Source organism: Nycticebus coucang, chromosome 8 (genome assembly GCF_027406575.1).
Source record: "Nycticebus coucang isolate mNycCou1 chromosome 8, mNycCou1.pri, whole genome shotgun sequence".
In the NCBI taxonomy this organism is placed as follows: domain Eukaryota; kingdom Metazoa; phylum Chordata; class Mammalia; order Primates; family Lorisidae; genus Nycticebus; species Nycticebus coucang.
In genome coordinates, this window is record NC_069787.1 from 24,892,808 (window position 1) to 24,911,081 (window position 18,274).

The 18,274-nt window shown below is 44.4% G+C and overlaps 1 protein-coding gene and 1 pseudogene across 2 annotated transcripts in view; both read left to right on the plus strand.

Moving 5' to 3' along the window:
- Positions 1-4,670, plus strand: part of SHQ1 (SHQ1, H/ACA ribonucleoprotein assembly factor) — a 151,905-nt gene extending 147,235 nt beyond the window's left edge. For both annotated transcript variants that reach the window (XM_053599049.1, XM_053599050.1), the window contains one exon: positions 2,416-4,670. In XM_053599049.1, coding sequence (XP_053455024.1) covers positions 2,416-2,968 — 553 coding nt within the window. In that variant the 3' untranslated portion in view covers positions 2,969-4,670. The remainder of the gene's footprint in view (positions 1-2,415) is intronic.
- Positions 4,671-6,048: 1,378 nt separating this feature from the next.
- Positions 6,049-14,983, plus strand: LOC128591299 (cofilin-1-like; annotated as a pseudogene).
- Positions 14,984-18,274: the final 3,291 nt, after the last annotated feature.

The window sequence follows — 18,274 nt, forward strand, 5'->3', positions numbered from 1 at the left end:
GCCTGGACAACAGAGTGAGACCCTGTCTCTAAAGAACAAACAAATAAGCAAATACCATTATATGCACAGAAGTTAATAGTGGAAAGGCTTATTGTAATGTTACAAAAATATAATGTAATGTTACAAACCTAGCAGGTATTTTATTTTATTTTATTTTATTTATTTATTTATTTTAGAGACAGAGTCTCACTTTGTCACCCTGGGTAGAGTGCTGTGGCGTCACAGCTCACAGCAACCTCCAGCTCTTGGGCTTAGGTGATTCTCTTGCCTCAGCCTCCTGAGTAGCTGGGACTACAGGTGCCTGCCACAACGCCCGGCTATTGTTGCCATTTGGCCTGGGCTGGGTTTGAATCCGCCACCCTTGGTATATGGGACTGGCGCCCTACCCACTGAACCACAGGTGCTGCCCATAGCAGGTAATTTAGAAAAGAAATCTTATGAAAGAATATAAAAAGGTTTTTTAATAAGGAGGAAAAGCATTCCCTGCTGCTTTCTGATATGTTTTTCCCCCAGTTTTGTATATTGTAATATTGTGAGCAAGTATTACATTCACATAGATTTAAAAATAAAACAACGTGTCGCAGAGGCTCCCTGTCCCCATCAACCTCCATCAACCCCTTATTTCCAGTTCCTACCCTTTCTTCCCCACATAAGTTATTGTTTCCTGTTATTGTCCAGAGTTATTGAGAAGTATATAAGCAGATACAAATACTTATTTCTGTATCTTTTCTGGTTTCTTTTTTAAGTGAATGTGTTATATATACATACGGTATACCTTTGGTTATTGTTAAACAATATGTCTGAATCGGCCCATGGAGAGCTTCATTCATTGTATAACTCCCATAGGCCATTCCTTTGTATGGCTATGCCATAACTTATTTAGTCTCATATTAAGGACATTTGGTTGCTCATATTAGAAATATTGTTACCGTAAATAACCTCAGAACTATGTCATGCAGCATATGTGCTATGTGTGTTTCAATTCCAGACATGGGGCTTGCTGGGTCAAGGGTATGTGCATTTTCAGTTTTTAAAGTTATTGCCAGGCTCTCCTACATTGGGGTTATAGCCTTTTAATCTTCCTCCAATGATACATAAAAGCACCTTTTCCTCAGCAGCGTTGTTAAAAGAATGTTATCAAATGTTTGAATATCTATCTGCCAATCTGATAGATGAAAAAAATCTACCTTTACAGCATTAATTTGTATTTCTTTTTGTTTGTTTGTTTTGTTTTTCTGAGACAGTCTCATTATGTTGCCCTCCGTAGAGTGCTGTGGCATCACAGCTCACAGCAACCTCAAACTCTTGGGCTTCAGCAATTCTCTTGCCTCAGCCTCCCAAGTAGCTGGGACTACAGGTGTCCGCCACAGCGCCTGGCTGTTTTTTTGTTGCAGTTATCATTGTTGTTTAGCAGGCGCAGGCTGAATTCAAACCAGACAGCCTCACTGTATGTGGTCAGTGCCCTAACCATTAAGCTACAGGCACTGAGCCTAATTTGTATTTCTTTTTTCTGACTAAAGTTGAATGTCTTTTTATATATTTAAGAATCATTTGGGCGGCACCTGTGGCTCAGTCGGTAAGGCGCCGGCCCCATATACCGAGGGTGGCGGGTTCAAACCTGGCCCCGGCTGAACTGCAACCAAAAAATAGCCGGGCATTGTGGCGGGTGCCTGTAGTCCCAGCTACTCGGGAGGCTGAGGCAAGAGAATCACTTAAGCCTGGGAGTTGGAGGTTGCTGTGAGCTGTGTGATGCCATGGCACTCTACCGAGGGCCATAAAGTGAGACTCTGTCTCCACAAAAAAAAAAAAAAGAAAAGAATCATTTGTATTTCCTTTTGTGAAAATTATCTGCTTGTATCTTTTGCCCATTTTTCTGTTAGATTGTTACATCCATTTTTAAGAACTCTATTAAAGAGAATTAGGCTGTGGTTTATGATTTGAGTTGCAGATATTTTCTCTAATTTTGCTTTAGTCCTCGACTTCATGATTTCTTTTTTTTTTTGCAGTTTGGCCAGGGCCAGGCTTGAACCTGCCACCCCCGGTATATGGGTCCGGCACCCTACTCCTGAGCCACAGGCACCACCCAACTTCATGGTTTTTTTTTTTTCTTTTTTTTTTTGGCCCCCCAAACATTGATTTTTATTAGTTGAAATTTACCAATCTTTTATTTTGTGGCTTCTCAATTTTGAGTCATTGTTAGAAAGGCCTTCCTCATTCTACAGTCATAAAGGAAATCTGTGTTTCCTTATAATGATTCAATAGCTTCATTTTTTACATATGTATCTTTGATCTGTTATTGAATTTATCATGGTGTGAAGTATGAATTTAACTTTATTTTGTTTATTTTTCTGAAGCTATTGCCCCCAGGCCAATTAATGAGTAGTCCTAATATTTCTTCTTAAAATGTTTTTCAAGGTCCAAAAAGTTGGCAGCCCTTGCAGAAGCCTTAAGGGAAGTCTCCCTTACAAAAGCTCAGCTGGGATTAGAACTGGAAGAGCTGGAGGCAGCAGCACTTCTTGTCCAGGAAGAAGAAACTGCATTAAAAGCAGCCCAGTCAGTTTCCGAGCAGCAGACACTTTGCTCCAGTTCAGAGGCAAGCGATTCAGAGGAATCAGACAGCACCCCATCATCTGGAACTGAAGACTCAGACTCAGATTCAGAACAAGAAGAGCTCAAAGAGAGTCAGCCTGAGACAGTCAATTCTTTGCTAGGTCCTTTTCTTGAGGAAAGTAGTGCCCTGCATATTGATGACGGCGGGATGTGCAGAAACACAGCTGTCCAGAGGCTTGATGTTGGTCAGGAAAAGCCACTTGCCTCTTCCTGGGCTTTTGGAGTCTCTGGGTCCCTGATAGAGGAGCTTGGGGAACAACTGAAGAGTACGGTTCAGGTTTCAGAACCTGAGGGCACCACTGCTGTAAACCATAGCACTATGCGAGAACGAAACAGCCATGATGCTCCAAGTAATTGACTTTCTAAGTGGTTTTATTCGTTGTAGAGGATATCTCATTTGGTTTTATTTACTGAATTAGAATTTCTTATTTTCACTTTGTATTTTTTCTTAGTGCGTATATATATATATATATGTATGTTTTTGTTTGTTTTTTGAGACAGAGCCTCAAGCTGTCACCCGAGTGCAGTAGCATCACAGCTCACAGCAACTTCCAACTCCCGGGCTCAAGCAAGTCTTTTGCCTCTGCCTCCCAAGTAGCTGGGACTACAGGCACCTGCCACAATGCCCTGCTAATTTTTTTTTTTTGGTTGCAGCTGTCGTTGTTGGGCGGGCCTGGGCTGGATTCGAACCCACCAACTCAGGTGTATGTGGCTGGTGTTTTAGCCTCTTGAGCCACAGGCACCAAGCCTTTTCTTAGTATATATAGTCGGCCTTTCATATTTGTGAATTTCTCATCTGTGGATTCAAACAATTACAGATTGAAAATATTTAAGGAAAAATTGTATCTGTACTGAACATGCACAGTCATTTTTATCCTTGTCATTATTTTCTAAACAATACAGCATAACAGGCCAGGTGTGGCAGTTCACGCTTGGAATCCCAGCACTCTGGGAGATCAAGGCATGAGGATTGCTCAAGCTCAGAAACTCAAGACCAGCCGGAGCAAGAGCGAGACTCTATCTCTACTAAAAGAAAAAATTAGCTGGGCATCATGGTAGGCATGTGTAGTCGTAGCTACTTGGGAGGCTGAAGCAGGAGGATTGCTTGAGCCCAAGAGTTTGAGGTTGCTGTGAGCTTAGCTAATGCTGAGGAACTCAAGCATAGGCAACAGAGTGAGACTCTGTCTTTAAAAAAAAAAAAAAATTATATATATATAATAATTTAATAGTTATAACTATTTCCATTGTATTTGGGTATTATGAATAGTGTAGAGATAATTTAAAAGATATGAGAGGATGTGGGTAGGTTATATGCAAATACTATGCTATTTTATATTAAGGACTTGAGCATCTGAGGATTTTCAGCTCTGCAGGGCTGGGAGTCCTGGAACCAATCTCCCACAGACTATGAGGGATAACTGTACAGCACTGTTTTTCAGTGAGCTAATGTTTATGCCTTTTGGTTTCCTGTTGTAACTTGTTTCTTTAAAGTTTAAAGGTCTAGATGGAGATAATACATTGTTCTACTGCTAGAGTCTCTAGAATGTAGAGGTCATTAATATTTTCATTTTAACTTTCCTGAGACATACTTGACACATAATAAACTGCATGTATTTAAAACATACAGTGTGATAAATGTTGGCATGTGTGTACACCAAGTATTGTCCCCAAGTCTCCCCCTGTGCTTTTGTTATTCCTTCCTCCCACCTGTCCGCTTGTCCCCAACCCCCAGGCAACCATCAGTCTACTTTCTTTTCTTTTTTTTTTAATATTTTATTTAATTAATTAATTAATTATTTTGCAGTTTCTGGCCGGGGCTGTATGTGAGTTTGCATCTCCTAGAATGTTATGTAAATTGAATTATTCAATATGCATCTTTTTTTGGTCAGGTTATTTTACTCAGTATAATTATTTTGAGATTCACTCCTAGTAGCATGTGTCAGGTTTTCTTTTTTTCATTGCTGAGTATTATTTCACTGAATAGATTTGTCCATTTACCTATTGATGGACATTTGGATTGTTTCCAGTTTGAAGCTGTTATAAATAAAGCATTATGAGCATCTGTGTACAAGTCTTTGTGTAGACATATGCTTTCATTTCTCTTAGGTAAATATCTGGGAGTGGAATGACTGAGCCATATGGTAGGTGTATACGTAATGTTTTAAGAAAATGCCCAACTGCTCTCCAACATGGCTGTACCATTTTACATTCCCCACAGTAGTGCATGAAGGTCCAGTTGTCCATATGTTTGTCTTCCCTTGATCTAGTCAGTCTTTTAAATTTTAACTATTCCAATAGGTGCAGAGATGTTGAGGTTTTTAATTTGCATTTTCCTAAGACTTACAGTGTCAAACATCTATTCATATGCTTGTCATCTACTTATCTTTTGACCTATCTGTTCACATCATCGGCAGTTTTTAAAGCTGTGTTACTTGTTTTCTTGGTTTCTCATTTTAAGAGTTCTTTATAAATTCTTGATAGTCTTCATCATGAGTCCTGTTTTCCTGCTTCTTTGCATGCCTTGTAATCTTTGATCAGCTGCCAGACATTGCGATTTTACCATGTTGGATGCTAGATATTTATTCTTACAGATATATTTTAGCTTTGTTTTGGGAGTGCAGCTAAGTGGCTTGGAAATAGTGTGACTCCAGAGCAGTGCTCATTCTAGGATGAGTTATTCCTCAGCGCTGATGTTCCCAAGTGTTCTCCCTGTGCCCTACAATTTAGGGGTATTTTCAGTATGGCTGAGTGAAGGAGGCACTCTTCCCTGTATGAGTGCTGAGCACTGCTCCTTCCAATCTTTCTGGATGGTTCTTTCCCCAGCCCTCATCACTAAATACTCTCTTGAATACTAGAGGAGGACTCTTTCTCCTCTTTGGATTTCTATCCTGTCCTGCAGACATTAGTTGCCTTGGTCTCCCCAAGTCTGCAGCATCCCCTGGGTTGTGCCTGGGTTGTCTTTCAAGGTAGTAAGTAGGTAGGGCAGTCACAGGACTTACCTGTTTTTTCCTTTCCCCTCGGGATCGCTCTCTTTCATTTTGAGTGTCTTGAAAACCATTGTTCATCTATCGCTGCTGTTTTTGTTGGTTGTATCAGGTGGGAGAACAAATCTGGTCCCTATTACTCCATCTGGACTAGAAGTGTAAGTGTCCGTTAATATTATAGATGTAAATTTTCTCACTTGAGCTTAAGCTGCTGGGGCAGAGGGATCTGTGTCATGTCTTGTTACTTAATCATCTGTGCCCACACTCTGAAGCCCTCCATAAATATTTGTTGAATGAATGAACAAATGAGATAAATCAATTTGCTTTGGTGAGGAAAGGAAAGGAAATACGATAGACCTCAGTAGTATATTTTTATTTCAAGAAAGAGTATAATCCCTTTTACTTTGGGTTTATAAAGGTTGTGAGTATCTGTATTTCTAATATGAATTCTAGTTTCTGTAACTAGGATAGTGGGTGACTGTGCCATTTAGCATGCATGTTAACTCCTGAACACTGTAACAGTTTTGTCAAAATGTGTTCAAGATTTCTCTCAGGCTCCCCAGAGTTTCCAAATTCTTACGACCATTGAAAATGCATTTCCCCTCAGTAGTATAAATACATTACCTGAAACCAGTTTGAAAAAGTATCACCTGTAACTCCCCTCATTTCCTTTCGCTAAAGTCAAGGTTGAGCAAATCCAGTCTTGTCTAAAAGCTTAGTGTCGATCCCGGCAGCAGCTGCAGTGGCTGTCCTTGGCTCTGGTTCTTGCCATCACCCTTTCACTTCCAGAAACATGGCCTCTGGTGTGGCTGCCTCTGATGGCATCATCAAGGTGTTGAACGATGGGATAGTGCACAAGCCTTCAATGCCTGGGGAGATGAACACGCACAGGAAGTATGTGCTCTTCTGCCAGAGTGAGGGCAAGAAGAACACTGGCCCGGAGGAGGACAAGGAGATCCTGGTAGACGATGTGGGCCTGAATGTTGGGGACCCCTACACCATCTTTGTCAAGATGCTTCCCTATGAGACCAAGAAGAACAAGAGGAGGATGTCATGTTTATCTTCTGGGCCCCTAAATCTGACAGGGATCAAGCATGAATTACAAGTAAACTGCTATGAGGAGGTCAAGGACCACTGTACTTTGGCAGAGAAGCTGGGGGCAGTGCTGTTGTCCCCTGGACGGCAAGCCTTTAACTCCCCTGTAACCCCCTGCTCAAGCATTTGGCAGCCCCAGACCTGCTTCTGGGGCTTGCAGGCTGCCCCCTTCTGCCAGACCAGAGGATTGGGGGATCCCAGCAGGGGAAGGGCAATCCCTTTATCCCAGTTGCCAAACAGCCCCCACGTCCCTCCATCCCTGATGTGCTGGCCTCTCCAAGCTGCTTTTTTTTTAGAGACAAGAGTCTCACTTTATCACCCTCAGTAGAGCGCTGTGACGTCACAGCTCACAGCAACCTCCAACTCTTAGGCTTAAGCAATTCTTTTGCCTTAGCCTCTCGAGTAGCTGGGACTACAGGCGCCCGCCACAACACCCAGCTATTTTTTGTTGCAGTTTGGCCGGGCCTGAGTTTATTTATTTTTTTTTATTGTTGGGGATTCATTGAGGGTACAATAAGCCAGGTTACACTGATTGCAATTGTTAGGTAAAGTCCCTCTTGCAATCATGTCTTGCCCCCATAAAGTGTAACACACACCAAGGCCCCACCCATCTCCCTTCTTCCCTCTTTCTGTTTCCCCCACCCATAACCATAATTGTCATTAATTGTCCTCATATCAAAATTGAGTACATAGGATTCATGCTTCTCCATTCTTGTGATGCTTTACTAAGAATAATGTCTTCCACGTCCATCCAGGTTAATACGAAGGATGTAAAGTCTCCATTTTTTTTAATGGCTGAATAGTATTCCATGGTATACATATACCACAGCTTGTTAATCCCCGGGGCTGAGTTTAAACCCACCACCCTTGGTATGTGAAGCTGGTGCCCTACCCACTGAGCCACAGGTGTCACCCCTCCAAGCTGCTTTTGACTGTTTGATTTCTCTTGGGATGAAGCAAACCAGGATCCCCTCAGGTACTCCAGTTGAGGGGGGGCTGTATTTTTGTAACAACACCCCTATTTCTCACCTGTTCCATCCCTTTGCGTGCTGTCAACTTCTAACCACAACAGTGACTCTGCTTGTGCGTTTAGGTCTGTGTATAAATGGAGTGTTGTGGAGACAGCTCCTCCCTTTTCCTCTGTTCTCAGCCACTCATAGAAGCAGGACCAGTAAGGGACCATCAATTTAAAAAAAAAAAAAAGGTGAAAGCCACAGAAGTTTTCTTCCTTTTAATTTCTGTCTGTCTTTAGGAATCTTGACAGGATCTACTTCAGGGAGACTTGTCTTGGGTGAAAAAACCTATTACTCCCTTCCCCAAAGAATGAGCAAACGTGATCCTTTCCAGATATCCTCAAAGCCAAGGAGATCATTAAACAACTCTCATGAGTATTAAAGACAATGTGAGTGAGTGCCTTAATTTCAGACTCCGTGTCTGATGTCTGCAGCGTTTCTTTTACCCTCTTTTGTTCACATAGGTTGAAGCTTTGTTATATCACATTACTCTGTCTTTGTTTAGGGTAGGCGTAAGAACACTACACTACGTTAGGTCTGAAACCCAAAACATGTCCAAAGGTGCCGTCTATTTTTTTTTTTTTTAACAGACAACTCACCAAACCACTTTAGTGATCTATAACCACGTGAGTTTTCAAAAAACTCTGGATGATGGGAGAACAAAAACAAGTTGAAGGAAAAACAGAGAGTAGACCCCTGTGACTGCCTAGTCTTGGCACAGTTGGAAAAACGAAGGCTTTTTCGGGTTGAGGAGATGTGGAGTAGAGTTTCAGAGCCAAGGCTCAGGTGTGGCCAGGTTGCAAGGTATGCCAGACTTTGCACCTTACTCTTCATCTTAAAAATGAGACTAGAACTGCTTTTATTGCTTATCTTACAGTACAATGAGATGGTATGTTCAAAACACTTGTAAACTGGGGAGTATTAAACCAAGGTAAGGGTTTGTTGTTATTGTCTGACATCTCAGTTACCTAACAGGCCGCTGGGGGAGCCAGCCCTGTGAAAATGAGTCAGCCCCAGTAATCACTTCAGAGGCAGGCTATTGGTTAGTCTACATAGTTCAGCAGATTAGATAAAAATACTAATTATACCCATGAATCAGAACACTGCCTCATATTCTAGGTTTGCATTATTATTGACCTATTTTTTCTAGTTCTGTCTCTCCCATTATCCTTGAAGAATAATGTGGGGCCTTGCTGAGGGCATCATTGGTTTTAGGTGCTAGTATCTAAGCTGGTATCATCTTTCAGTAGCACAAGATTAATCTACAAATGAGACAGGACCGCTCCCTACCACATTCTAAATTGGTTGACAGCTGGGGAGCGGTTTTCACACCTGCTAATGAAAAATCCACTTTGGATGTGAGGATCAAATTCTATTACCAGGAATGAGGGGGAGTAGAGGGAGAGTCAAGTTTTCTTAGTCCTTTTTAAAGATTACTATAAAACAGAGGGACTCCTGGATAAGTTGTTATAAAAAGATTTTTATTCTTTTATGTATGTTGTAACTGGAAGTTGACCTACATATAATCAATGGTGACAAATCAGAACCCTCTAAAGGAAATAGAAATGAGTTAATAATTTAGTATAGGAGTAAAACTATTTAAAACACACCAAGTCCTCAGAATGTGTTAATTATAAAATCTTTAAAGATGCAGAAATCCCCCTGTATAAAATGATCTGACATGTAATGTCACTGCATGTCTGATAAATGCAAGTTAAGCTTCATAAACACAAATCTCTGTGATTGTTTAGTCAAGGGTCTGCATTAAAGCAAATCAAAGATTGCAAATGTTTCCTTAACATCATTCCATCTAAATCCCCGGTGGAATTTTTGTGATCTGCTGCTTTTCTTGCCTGTTTTCTGAGTGTGTTATATATAGTTTCAATCCATACCAAATGAAGGAAGCATTGATTAGACTTGATTTAAGGCAGCAAGTGATAAATGCAGCTGGGAAATTGATTCATGTCTCTCAAGTGATGGGGGCACAGCCACGCACAGTTGACACAACTCTTGTCTCAAGGCGGGAGAAAACAAACAGGCAAACACATGTCAAACAGATAAATGACTTTGCTGTTTTGAGTTCTCCGTGGAGGCCATTTGTTTCCTAGATAAGGAAGACTACTCTCCAAAGTCATGAAAAGATAAGCCAGAGGAAAAGGATGAATGTGGGATTGGATACCCAAGCACTTAGAAGAAAACAACAACAGAAAGGATTTACCTATGGGAAGGATATTGCTGCTTACACCTTAAACATGCTGGGAGCAGTGCTGTGAATGCTCTATCTCTGGTATTTTAAGCGCTCACAGTGGTACCTGTGGTCTTTGAAGCTATTTCCAGGGAGACATTTCCTGACTGCTCTTACTGGAGTGAGCATTCAGGGGAAGAATCAGCAAGCATAGCTGAGACTCTAGAGCCCGGCTTACAGTCCCTTGGCCAGGGCCAGCTGGCCTGAAGTACTGAAGTTCCAGCATTTCGACCTCTAGCCCAGAAGCCCCTTGAAAACAGTAGCCCCATTGCAACCCAATGCCTCTTGCAGAACTTTGTTCCTTTGCTCATAATACACAAATATTTATCGAAGGTATGTTTCCCTCACCTGCCTTGTGTTTTCTCTCCTTGATGTGTTTGCTCCTGTATTGGTTTTTCCTCTTCCTTCCTGTTGGCATGTTTACATTTTACTCATCCCTAGGGGCCCTTTTCAAATGCCACTTCCTCACTTCCTTGAGGAGGTCACTGTTCATTGTTCCAGGCTGGAAATAATCCCCTCCCCGCTCCGAGCTCCTAGAACAATTTATTATATAACGGTTTCAGGGTATGCCTTGCTCCCTGCTGGGAACGTACATGTCTCCCAGCTCCTTCACAGGAACACAAACCTCAACTTCGTATCTCAACTTTGCATACCTGTTTCAGCTTTGGATCCCACACAACTCTATCCACAGAACACCTTTAAATGACACTTGTTGAAAGAAAAACCAAATAAAACAAATTAACTGACTAAATAGCTTGAATGAATACCTATCCCGTTTCCCCGAAAATAAGACATCCTCCAAAAATAAGACCTACTTACAGGAAAGGTAAGACGTCCCCTGAAAATAAGACCTAGCACATCTTTGGGAGCACACCTTAAAATAAGACACTGTCTTATTTTTGGGGAAACAGGGTAGCAATCCTCAATCAGCATACAAGGCCACTTTGCTCTTTTTTGTTTTCCTTTGTTTCACAAGTCTTGGTTCTCAGTTACAGGTTAATATGAGGGTATGTACGATTAGGTCACACCTTTTGAGTTTGTAAGGTGAAGTCTAAAGTCTGAAGGGTTCTCTTGTATTTTATACATGACTTATGCCAGCATTCTAATCAAAAAGATCAATCGTGTCTTTCCTCCTCCTTCTCCGAGTCTGGCATTCTCATCTCTAGGCCTAATAGGCACACGTGTTCTGTCTTTTCCTGTTGCCTTCCCCCCCCAGCCCTTTCCCAGCATTCTCCACCCAGTGGTCCCTAACGCTGGCAGGAAACCTATAAAGTCCCCACTCTGGGCAGCATCCCTTGAGGTGGTGGGCACTATCCCAGTGAATCAGGGCACGATCTGGAAGAGTCTCGAATCCAAGGAAAGTTGGAGGGATGAGAGCAGGAAAGAGCTTCCTGCCACGCTATCCTCTAGTGCAGAGTTCTGCCTTCAGACTTCTGCAAAAATTAAAATTAGGAACAAAACAAACAGGGTGGGGTGCAGAGGATGCTGACATTAGGCTGCTCACTTCTCATTTCTCATATGCATCAGTAACTCAACCCCACCAGTATTCTGCTGAAACCATTCCTTCATAAAAGCCTGTTAATGTTCCCAAAGTACAAGGATATTATTTCAGGATAAAGATCAGTCCTCTGAACTGAACACATTTAGCTTCAAGAAGAACTCTCTCACCTGAGAACCAGTTACCTTTTCAGCATCTCTATTTCCAGTCTTTTTTTCTGTGCAAATGCATGTGTATATGTGAGTTTGTAAAACAAAATTAGAACCATACATTTTATATGCCTTTTTCTCTCTTAATGTGAGGTCATGAATATTTTCCCATGTCACTGAAGAACCACCTAAAGTATGGCTTTTCATAACTGCATTTATTCTTATTGCATTGGAAGCAATTGCTCTCAAATGTAAATTTGGTTAATCAAGATATTCCTGTTTTGTAGTGTTTTTGCCAAGGACAGATGCTTAGATTTTCTAGGTGCTTCCTCAGTAGCTCTTCCTCACTTCGTTATAGCAGCATGGTTTATTTTAAAAGCAGTATAGTTGTCCCTCACTATCCATAGAGGATTGAATGTTCCAGGACCCCTGTGGATACCAAAATCCACCCATGATCAAGTCCTTTGTGTAAAATGGTGTATTATTTACATATAACTTATGAACATCTTCCGATATGCTTTAAATCGCCTCTAGAGGCTAGGCGCAGTGGCTCGTGCCTGTAATCCTAACACTATGGAGGCCAAGGCAGGTGGATTGCCCTGAGTTTACAGGTTCAAGACCAGCCTGAGTAAGAGCGAGATCTCATCTCTAAAAATAGCTGGGCATTGTGGCGGAGCCTGTAGTCTCAGTTACTCAGGAGGCTGAGTCAAGAGAATCACCAACAGTCTGAGGTTGGGCAGTGCCTGTGGCTCAGTGGGTAGGGTGCTGGCCACATACACCAAGGCAGGTGGGTTCAAACCCAGCCCAGGCTTGCTAAACAACGACACCTGCAACAACATAACAACAAAAAAAAAACAATAGCCAAGAGTTGTGGTGGGCACCTGTAGTCCCAGCTACTTGGGAGGCTGAGGCAAGAGAATCGCTTAAGCCTAAGAGTTGGAGGTTACTGTGAGCTGTGATGACACAGCACTCTACCCAGGGAAACAAAGTGAGACTGTCTGCAAAAAAAAAAAGTCTGAGGTTACTGTGAGCTATGACTCCACCGCACTCTACTGGTCGCGACAAAGTGAGACTCAGTCTCAAAAATAAATAAATTGGCTCGGCATCTGTAACACAGTGGCTACAGTGCCAGCCACATACACCAAGCGTGACGGGTTCAAACCTGGCCCGGGCCAGCTAAACAACAAGGACAACTGCAAGAAAAAATAGCTGGGTGTTGTGGTGGGTGCCTGTAGTCCCAGCTACTTGGGAGGCTCAGGCAAGAGAATCACTTAAGCCCAAGAGTTTGAGGTTGCTGTGAGCCGTGACGCCACGGCACTCTACCAAGGGCAACATAGTGAGACTCTGTCTCAACAAAAAATAAATAAATAAATCGCCTCTAGATTACTTATAATACCTAGTACAATGTAAATGCTATGGAAATAGTTGTTACACTATATTTGTTGGGCCACTGCATTGTATTAAGTGCTGCTAGTCTTGTCTTGTCCTACACATGTCATGCAGGGGCCCGTCTCCACTTCAGTCCTTCTATAGATAAAAGCTCTGCTGATGGAGGTGGCTTTGAGCATGTTGAGACCATGGGGCTCTCAGCTGACTGGATTGGGCTTGAACTTCACCAAAGGGCAGGCTGTGGGCCTAGAAAGCTTTACTAATCCAGGGATTCTTCTCTCTGGTTGCACCAGTTTTTTTGGACCAACTAAAAAACTTTTAGTAAGTACTGATGCCCAGCTTCTCTGAGGGTGTCTAAGTAGGCAAGAGCTGGGATAATCCAATTCCTGCTGTCAGAAATTTGAACTGAGAATAGTTGAAAGGTTTAGGCCCCCACCAGTTGTTGAGAGTGAGAGATGCATTGAGTAAACCCATGAAGCTGGAGTCAGACTTCAACCTCAACTTAGTAAGGTGAGGAAATACAAATTAGAAGAATCTGCATAGTGGAGGAAAGATACAGAAGAAAAGGTAAGACAGTAGCTGATTGTGGAAAGGAGAGTGGCTGGGTAAGAGGATGCAGCCCCATGGATGTAAGTCAAATTCCTCTGAAGTGAAATTCCCACACTGCTGCCCTGAGGTCCTAAGAGCAGCTCTGGGCCCCACCTCGCCCTTCCAGCAGTCCCAGTCTCCAGCCTCCCTGCTACCATCCTCAGTGTTGACTTCATCCCTGTCAATGTGGACACCTCTTATGTCTCAAGGCCAGCAGCCCCTGCAAGCATCTCCTTTCTTGTCACCATCTGTCATAAAAGAAATTACGTGTCCCAGCTTCCCCAGCAAATGTCCTCGGATTCTGTGGTAGCTCAAAACCCAGACTTAACAGATAAATGTCTGCTTCCATTTACTGACTACCACCGTCCTCCCGCGTGTACAGCTCAGCTCTTTTTTCCAGAGCGAGCCTGCTAACGAGTGGTGAGCTGACAGCTCCAGCAGCTGCCCCTCCGCTATGGGATCCACCCTGGCGTTTACACTGAGGCCACACTCTCTCCCCAGGCTGTTCTTGGCTACTGACTGGCCAGTGCTGTCCAGTGAGGACCCCTCTCCCAGACAGCCCTGTCCTGGACTCCCACCCACTTCCCCATCTGTGCTGCACTGTGGGCTCTCCCTGCTGGGCCTCCTTCCCCTCTTAGCACAGGTCAGCCCTCCTCCTGGCCCAAGGCCCTCCCTGCCTATTCCTGTCTCCTCTCCCTCTGTCATTCCCAGACACTGCACTTCTATCTTGGCTTCTTTTCCCAGAGGCTCAAACTGACGCATGGTGGGTATCTGAGCTGCCCTGAGCGAGCTCAGCTCAAATGCACTTTGCCCCACGAGTGCCAGCAGGGCAGAGACTGCCTCCATTCTACAGAAGACCAGGCCAGGGTTTGAGATCGACTAGCACACCTCAGACCACTCGTGGGCCAGGCAAGTCCTCCCTGCCCTAATCTGCTGCGTCGTCCACTGGAAGACCTTCACTTCTCTGCAGTCCGTGCTCTTTACCTACGCTAAATGCTGTTCCTTGTAGAGCCTGGGGAGGTGGCAGGAGTCACTCCAGGTCACACCTGGCTCCTCAGGAGAGGAGGGGATAGACCCCCAAGGCCTCCGGTGGGTTTTTCTTGCCTGGTTCATTCCTGGGGCAGGGTGAAGGGACTGTCGGTGGACGGTGAGGTCACTGCCTGTACCGGCCGGATGCCTCGGTGGGTGTGGAGACCCGGCACGCGGTGTGGCCACGTGTGCGTACCAGCGGCCGCTGGCCTCCCGGGCGGCGGTGGGCGTGAGCGCGGATCGATCGTAAAGCCTGTTCTCGGTTATGCGACCCACCCCCTCTAATCCGCAGCATTGTCCATTGACGCGTCTAATTATGTGTCTTACCGCCGCAGAACGCTCCCCGGGGCGGCGGGGGCCTCCCGGCGGAACCCGGGGGATAATCGCTCCATCTGTTCCTCCGGCGCCGCGGGGGTCGCGGGCGGGGCGGGCCAGTGCGCGTGCGCGCGGCGGGCGAGGGCAGCCGGGCGCAGGTGTCCGGAGGAAGCGGCTCCCAGCGGCAGGTGCAGACGCCGAGCTGGATGGAGTGTATGTTTAATTACAGTCAACTGCGGGGGCTGTTTTATTTAAAACTCACAGGAGGAAGTTCCAGATGAAGTCCTGAGCTGAGCTACGGAAGGTAGGGGCTGGAAGCGTCTAGGGAGGGAGAGACGCTCAAAATTTCCAGAGATGTAAGGCCGAGCGAGGTTGCTTACGCCTGTAATCCCAGCACTCTTGGAGGCCGAGGCGGGTGGATTGCCTGACCTCACAGGTTCGAGACCAGCCTGAGCCAGAGCAAGACCTCGTCTCTAAAAATAGCCGGGCATTGTGGCGGGCACCTGTAGTCCCAGCTACTTGGGAGGCTGAGGCAAGAGAATCGCTTAAGCCTAAGAGTTTGAGGCTGCTGTGAGCTGTGACGCCGCAGCACTCTACCAAGGGCGACAAAGTGAGACTGTCTCAAAAAAAAAAAAAAGAAAGAAAGAAAAATTCCTGACACATAAAAATAATCTCCTGGAATACGAGGAGACTTTGCTAGAAAAGTCAGCCCACTCCCACCCCCTATCCCCAAGCTGATTAGAATTGTTTGACACGAAGCAAATCCCTAACTCACAAGCTGTTTTACACACACCCCGGTTAACATTGTATTTCTGTTTGCGTGGAGACCTGGCTCTCTGGGGGCATTGAAGTTTCACCTGGAGAGGACAGAAATAAATCCTTCTTAGAACCGAATGCCAAAACCAGCTCCCAGGCGCCTAGCTAGCCCTTATACAATTTGCAAAGGCCTTTTTTCTACATGGCCTCGTTTTCAGCAGGGGCGGGAAGGTGATCCCATTTTAAAGCAAGGAGCTCAAGAAACGCTTAGGATTTTCCCCAAGTGGATACAGAGTGGGTTAGGAGTGGAGGGCTCAGTGAGTGGGCCATAGAAGATCTCCCAGAAAAGGGATGATCAGGAGTTGGTTGAGAAGAGGAAGGTGAGAGTGGGGGCTGCACAGCTCAGGTGGAGAGAGGTGATGGGTGAGAGAATCAGTTGCTTAGCATGTCTGGAACCCACAGAAAGCCATCTACACTTGGTGCAGATTCAGCATTGTGTCACATTAAAAGAGAGGGAGGGAGGCCTGACATAGTGGCTTACGCCTAGAATTCTAGCACTTTGGGAGGGAGAGAAGATTGGGACTGCTTGAGGCCAGGAGTTTAAGACCAGCCTGAGCAAGAGCCAAACCCTGTCTCTACAAAAAATAGAAAAATTAGCTGACAGGACAGTGTGCCTATAGTCCCAGCTACTTGGGAGGCTGAGGCAGGAGAATGGACTTAAACCCAGGAGTTTGAGGTTGCTGTGAGCTATAATGCTGCTGCACCACAACCTGGGTGACAGGTAATGAGACTCTAAAGAAAATGAATGAGAGAAAAAGATCAATCCAGGGTTCACAATAATTGAAAGCAACTGAGTGTTTATGGTAGCCTCTGCCCTCCATTTGTAAGGCACAGAAAATACAGTTGGCCCTCCAAATCCCTGGGTTCTACGTTCCTGAATTCAACCAGCCATAGATGGAAAAAATCCAGAAAAAGAAATGGAAGGTTGCATCTGGACTGAACAAACACAGACTTTTCCTCCTTGCCTTTATTATCTAAAACTGCAGTAGGACAACTATTTCCATAACATTTGCATTTTATTAGGTATTCTGAATAATCTAGATTGATTAAAAAGTACACAGGAAGGCGTGCACAGGTTATATGCAACTACTTTGCCATTTTACACATATGGGTAAGGGACTGCGCATCAGTGGATTTGGGTATCCTGGGGGTCCTGGAACCAATTCCTCATGGATGCAGAAGGATGACCACTGTACTGTAAAATTTTCCTTTTATTCTTACTCTCTTGTTCTCTGTCCCGCTCTTGTTATAGCTACTGCCCCCAAAGACTCACTTCCTCCTCCAAATTTCCCTAAACTCTCTTTCAGACTCTGCCCTCACAGCTTTCCTGCCTCTCCCCGTCTGAGGCTATGATTTTGAGTCTCTTACCTTTTCAGTCCTTTCCCAGTATAAATACCGTTCACCTTGTGGCTGTTTCCACTAGACAATTTAGGGACTGAGTTAGCTCACAGGCTAAATCCATCCCACTGCCTCTTTTTGTGTAGCCTCCGAACTTAAGATTAAAAAAAAAGAAGAAGAAAAAAACAATTGAAAATAATTTGTGGAAATTTCTTTTCTCTCTTGTTATATAAATACCCAACTAATAGCCTTGATCTTGCCCATTGGCCAACAAAGCCTAGAATATTTTACCATTTGGCCCTTTACAGAAAAAGTTGCCAACCCCTGGTTTAGAAGAAGGGATTTAGGGATACCTGTTCAGTAGCATTTTTGGTGCCTGGCCCAGAGTTTCCGTGTCCTGCTTGGGGAGTGTCTGGGGGAAGCTAGGGTAAGAGGGATGAGGCTATTGTGCTTGCACGCCCTTGTGAGAAGGTGATCTGTGCAAGGCGGCAGAGGCGTCTTGTAGTAAGCCTGCTGGAAGTTCTCACAGGGCCATCCAAGGGCACACTTGTTTTTCTAGGGTGGGGAAGTGATTTACATCTGAACATTCCAAGGACTAGGACTGGTGAGTTTTTGCTTTAGGATCTTTTTTACAGAAGCTGGGGCCCTTTTTATGTGTGATCCTCCTGGTAACAAAAGATGGAGACCAGGCCAGAGTATGGGTAATATGGCAAGTCGAGTCTATCTCAGTGGAGTCTATTTTTGACCAAGAAGTAGAGAGCTCACCGGAAATGCCTTCCCAGAGGATGGTATAACGTGGTCTTCTACTTTGGGATCGCTTCCTGTGTGCCATGAGCACTTATATGAATGAGAGAAAAGGTCTTCTCCTGTCTTTTTTTGTGAGCATTTTATTTATTTTATTCTTTTTTTTTATTGTTTTTCCCTGAGACAGAGTCTCACTATGTCACCCTTGGTAGAGTGTGGTGGCATTACAGCTCACAGCAACCTCAAACTCTTGGGTTTTCAGTCTCCCGAATAGCTGGGACTACAGGTGCCCGCCACAATGCTGGCTATTTTTGGTTGCAGTTGTCATTGTTGTGTATCTGGCCCGGGCTGGGTTCAAACCCTCCAGCCTCAGTGTATGTGGCTGGCACTGTAACCACTGTGCTATGGGCCGAGCCTTTTCTTGAGCATTTTTAAAAAGCTAGTCTTCTCAAGCATCTTCC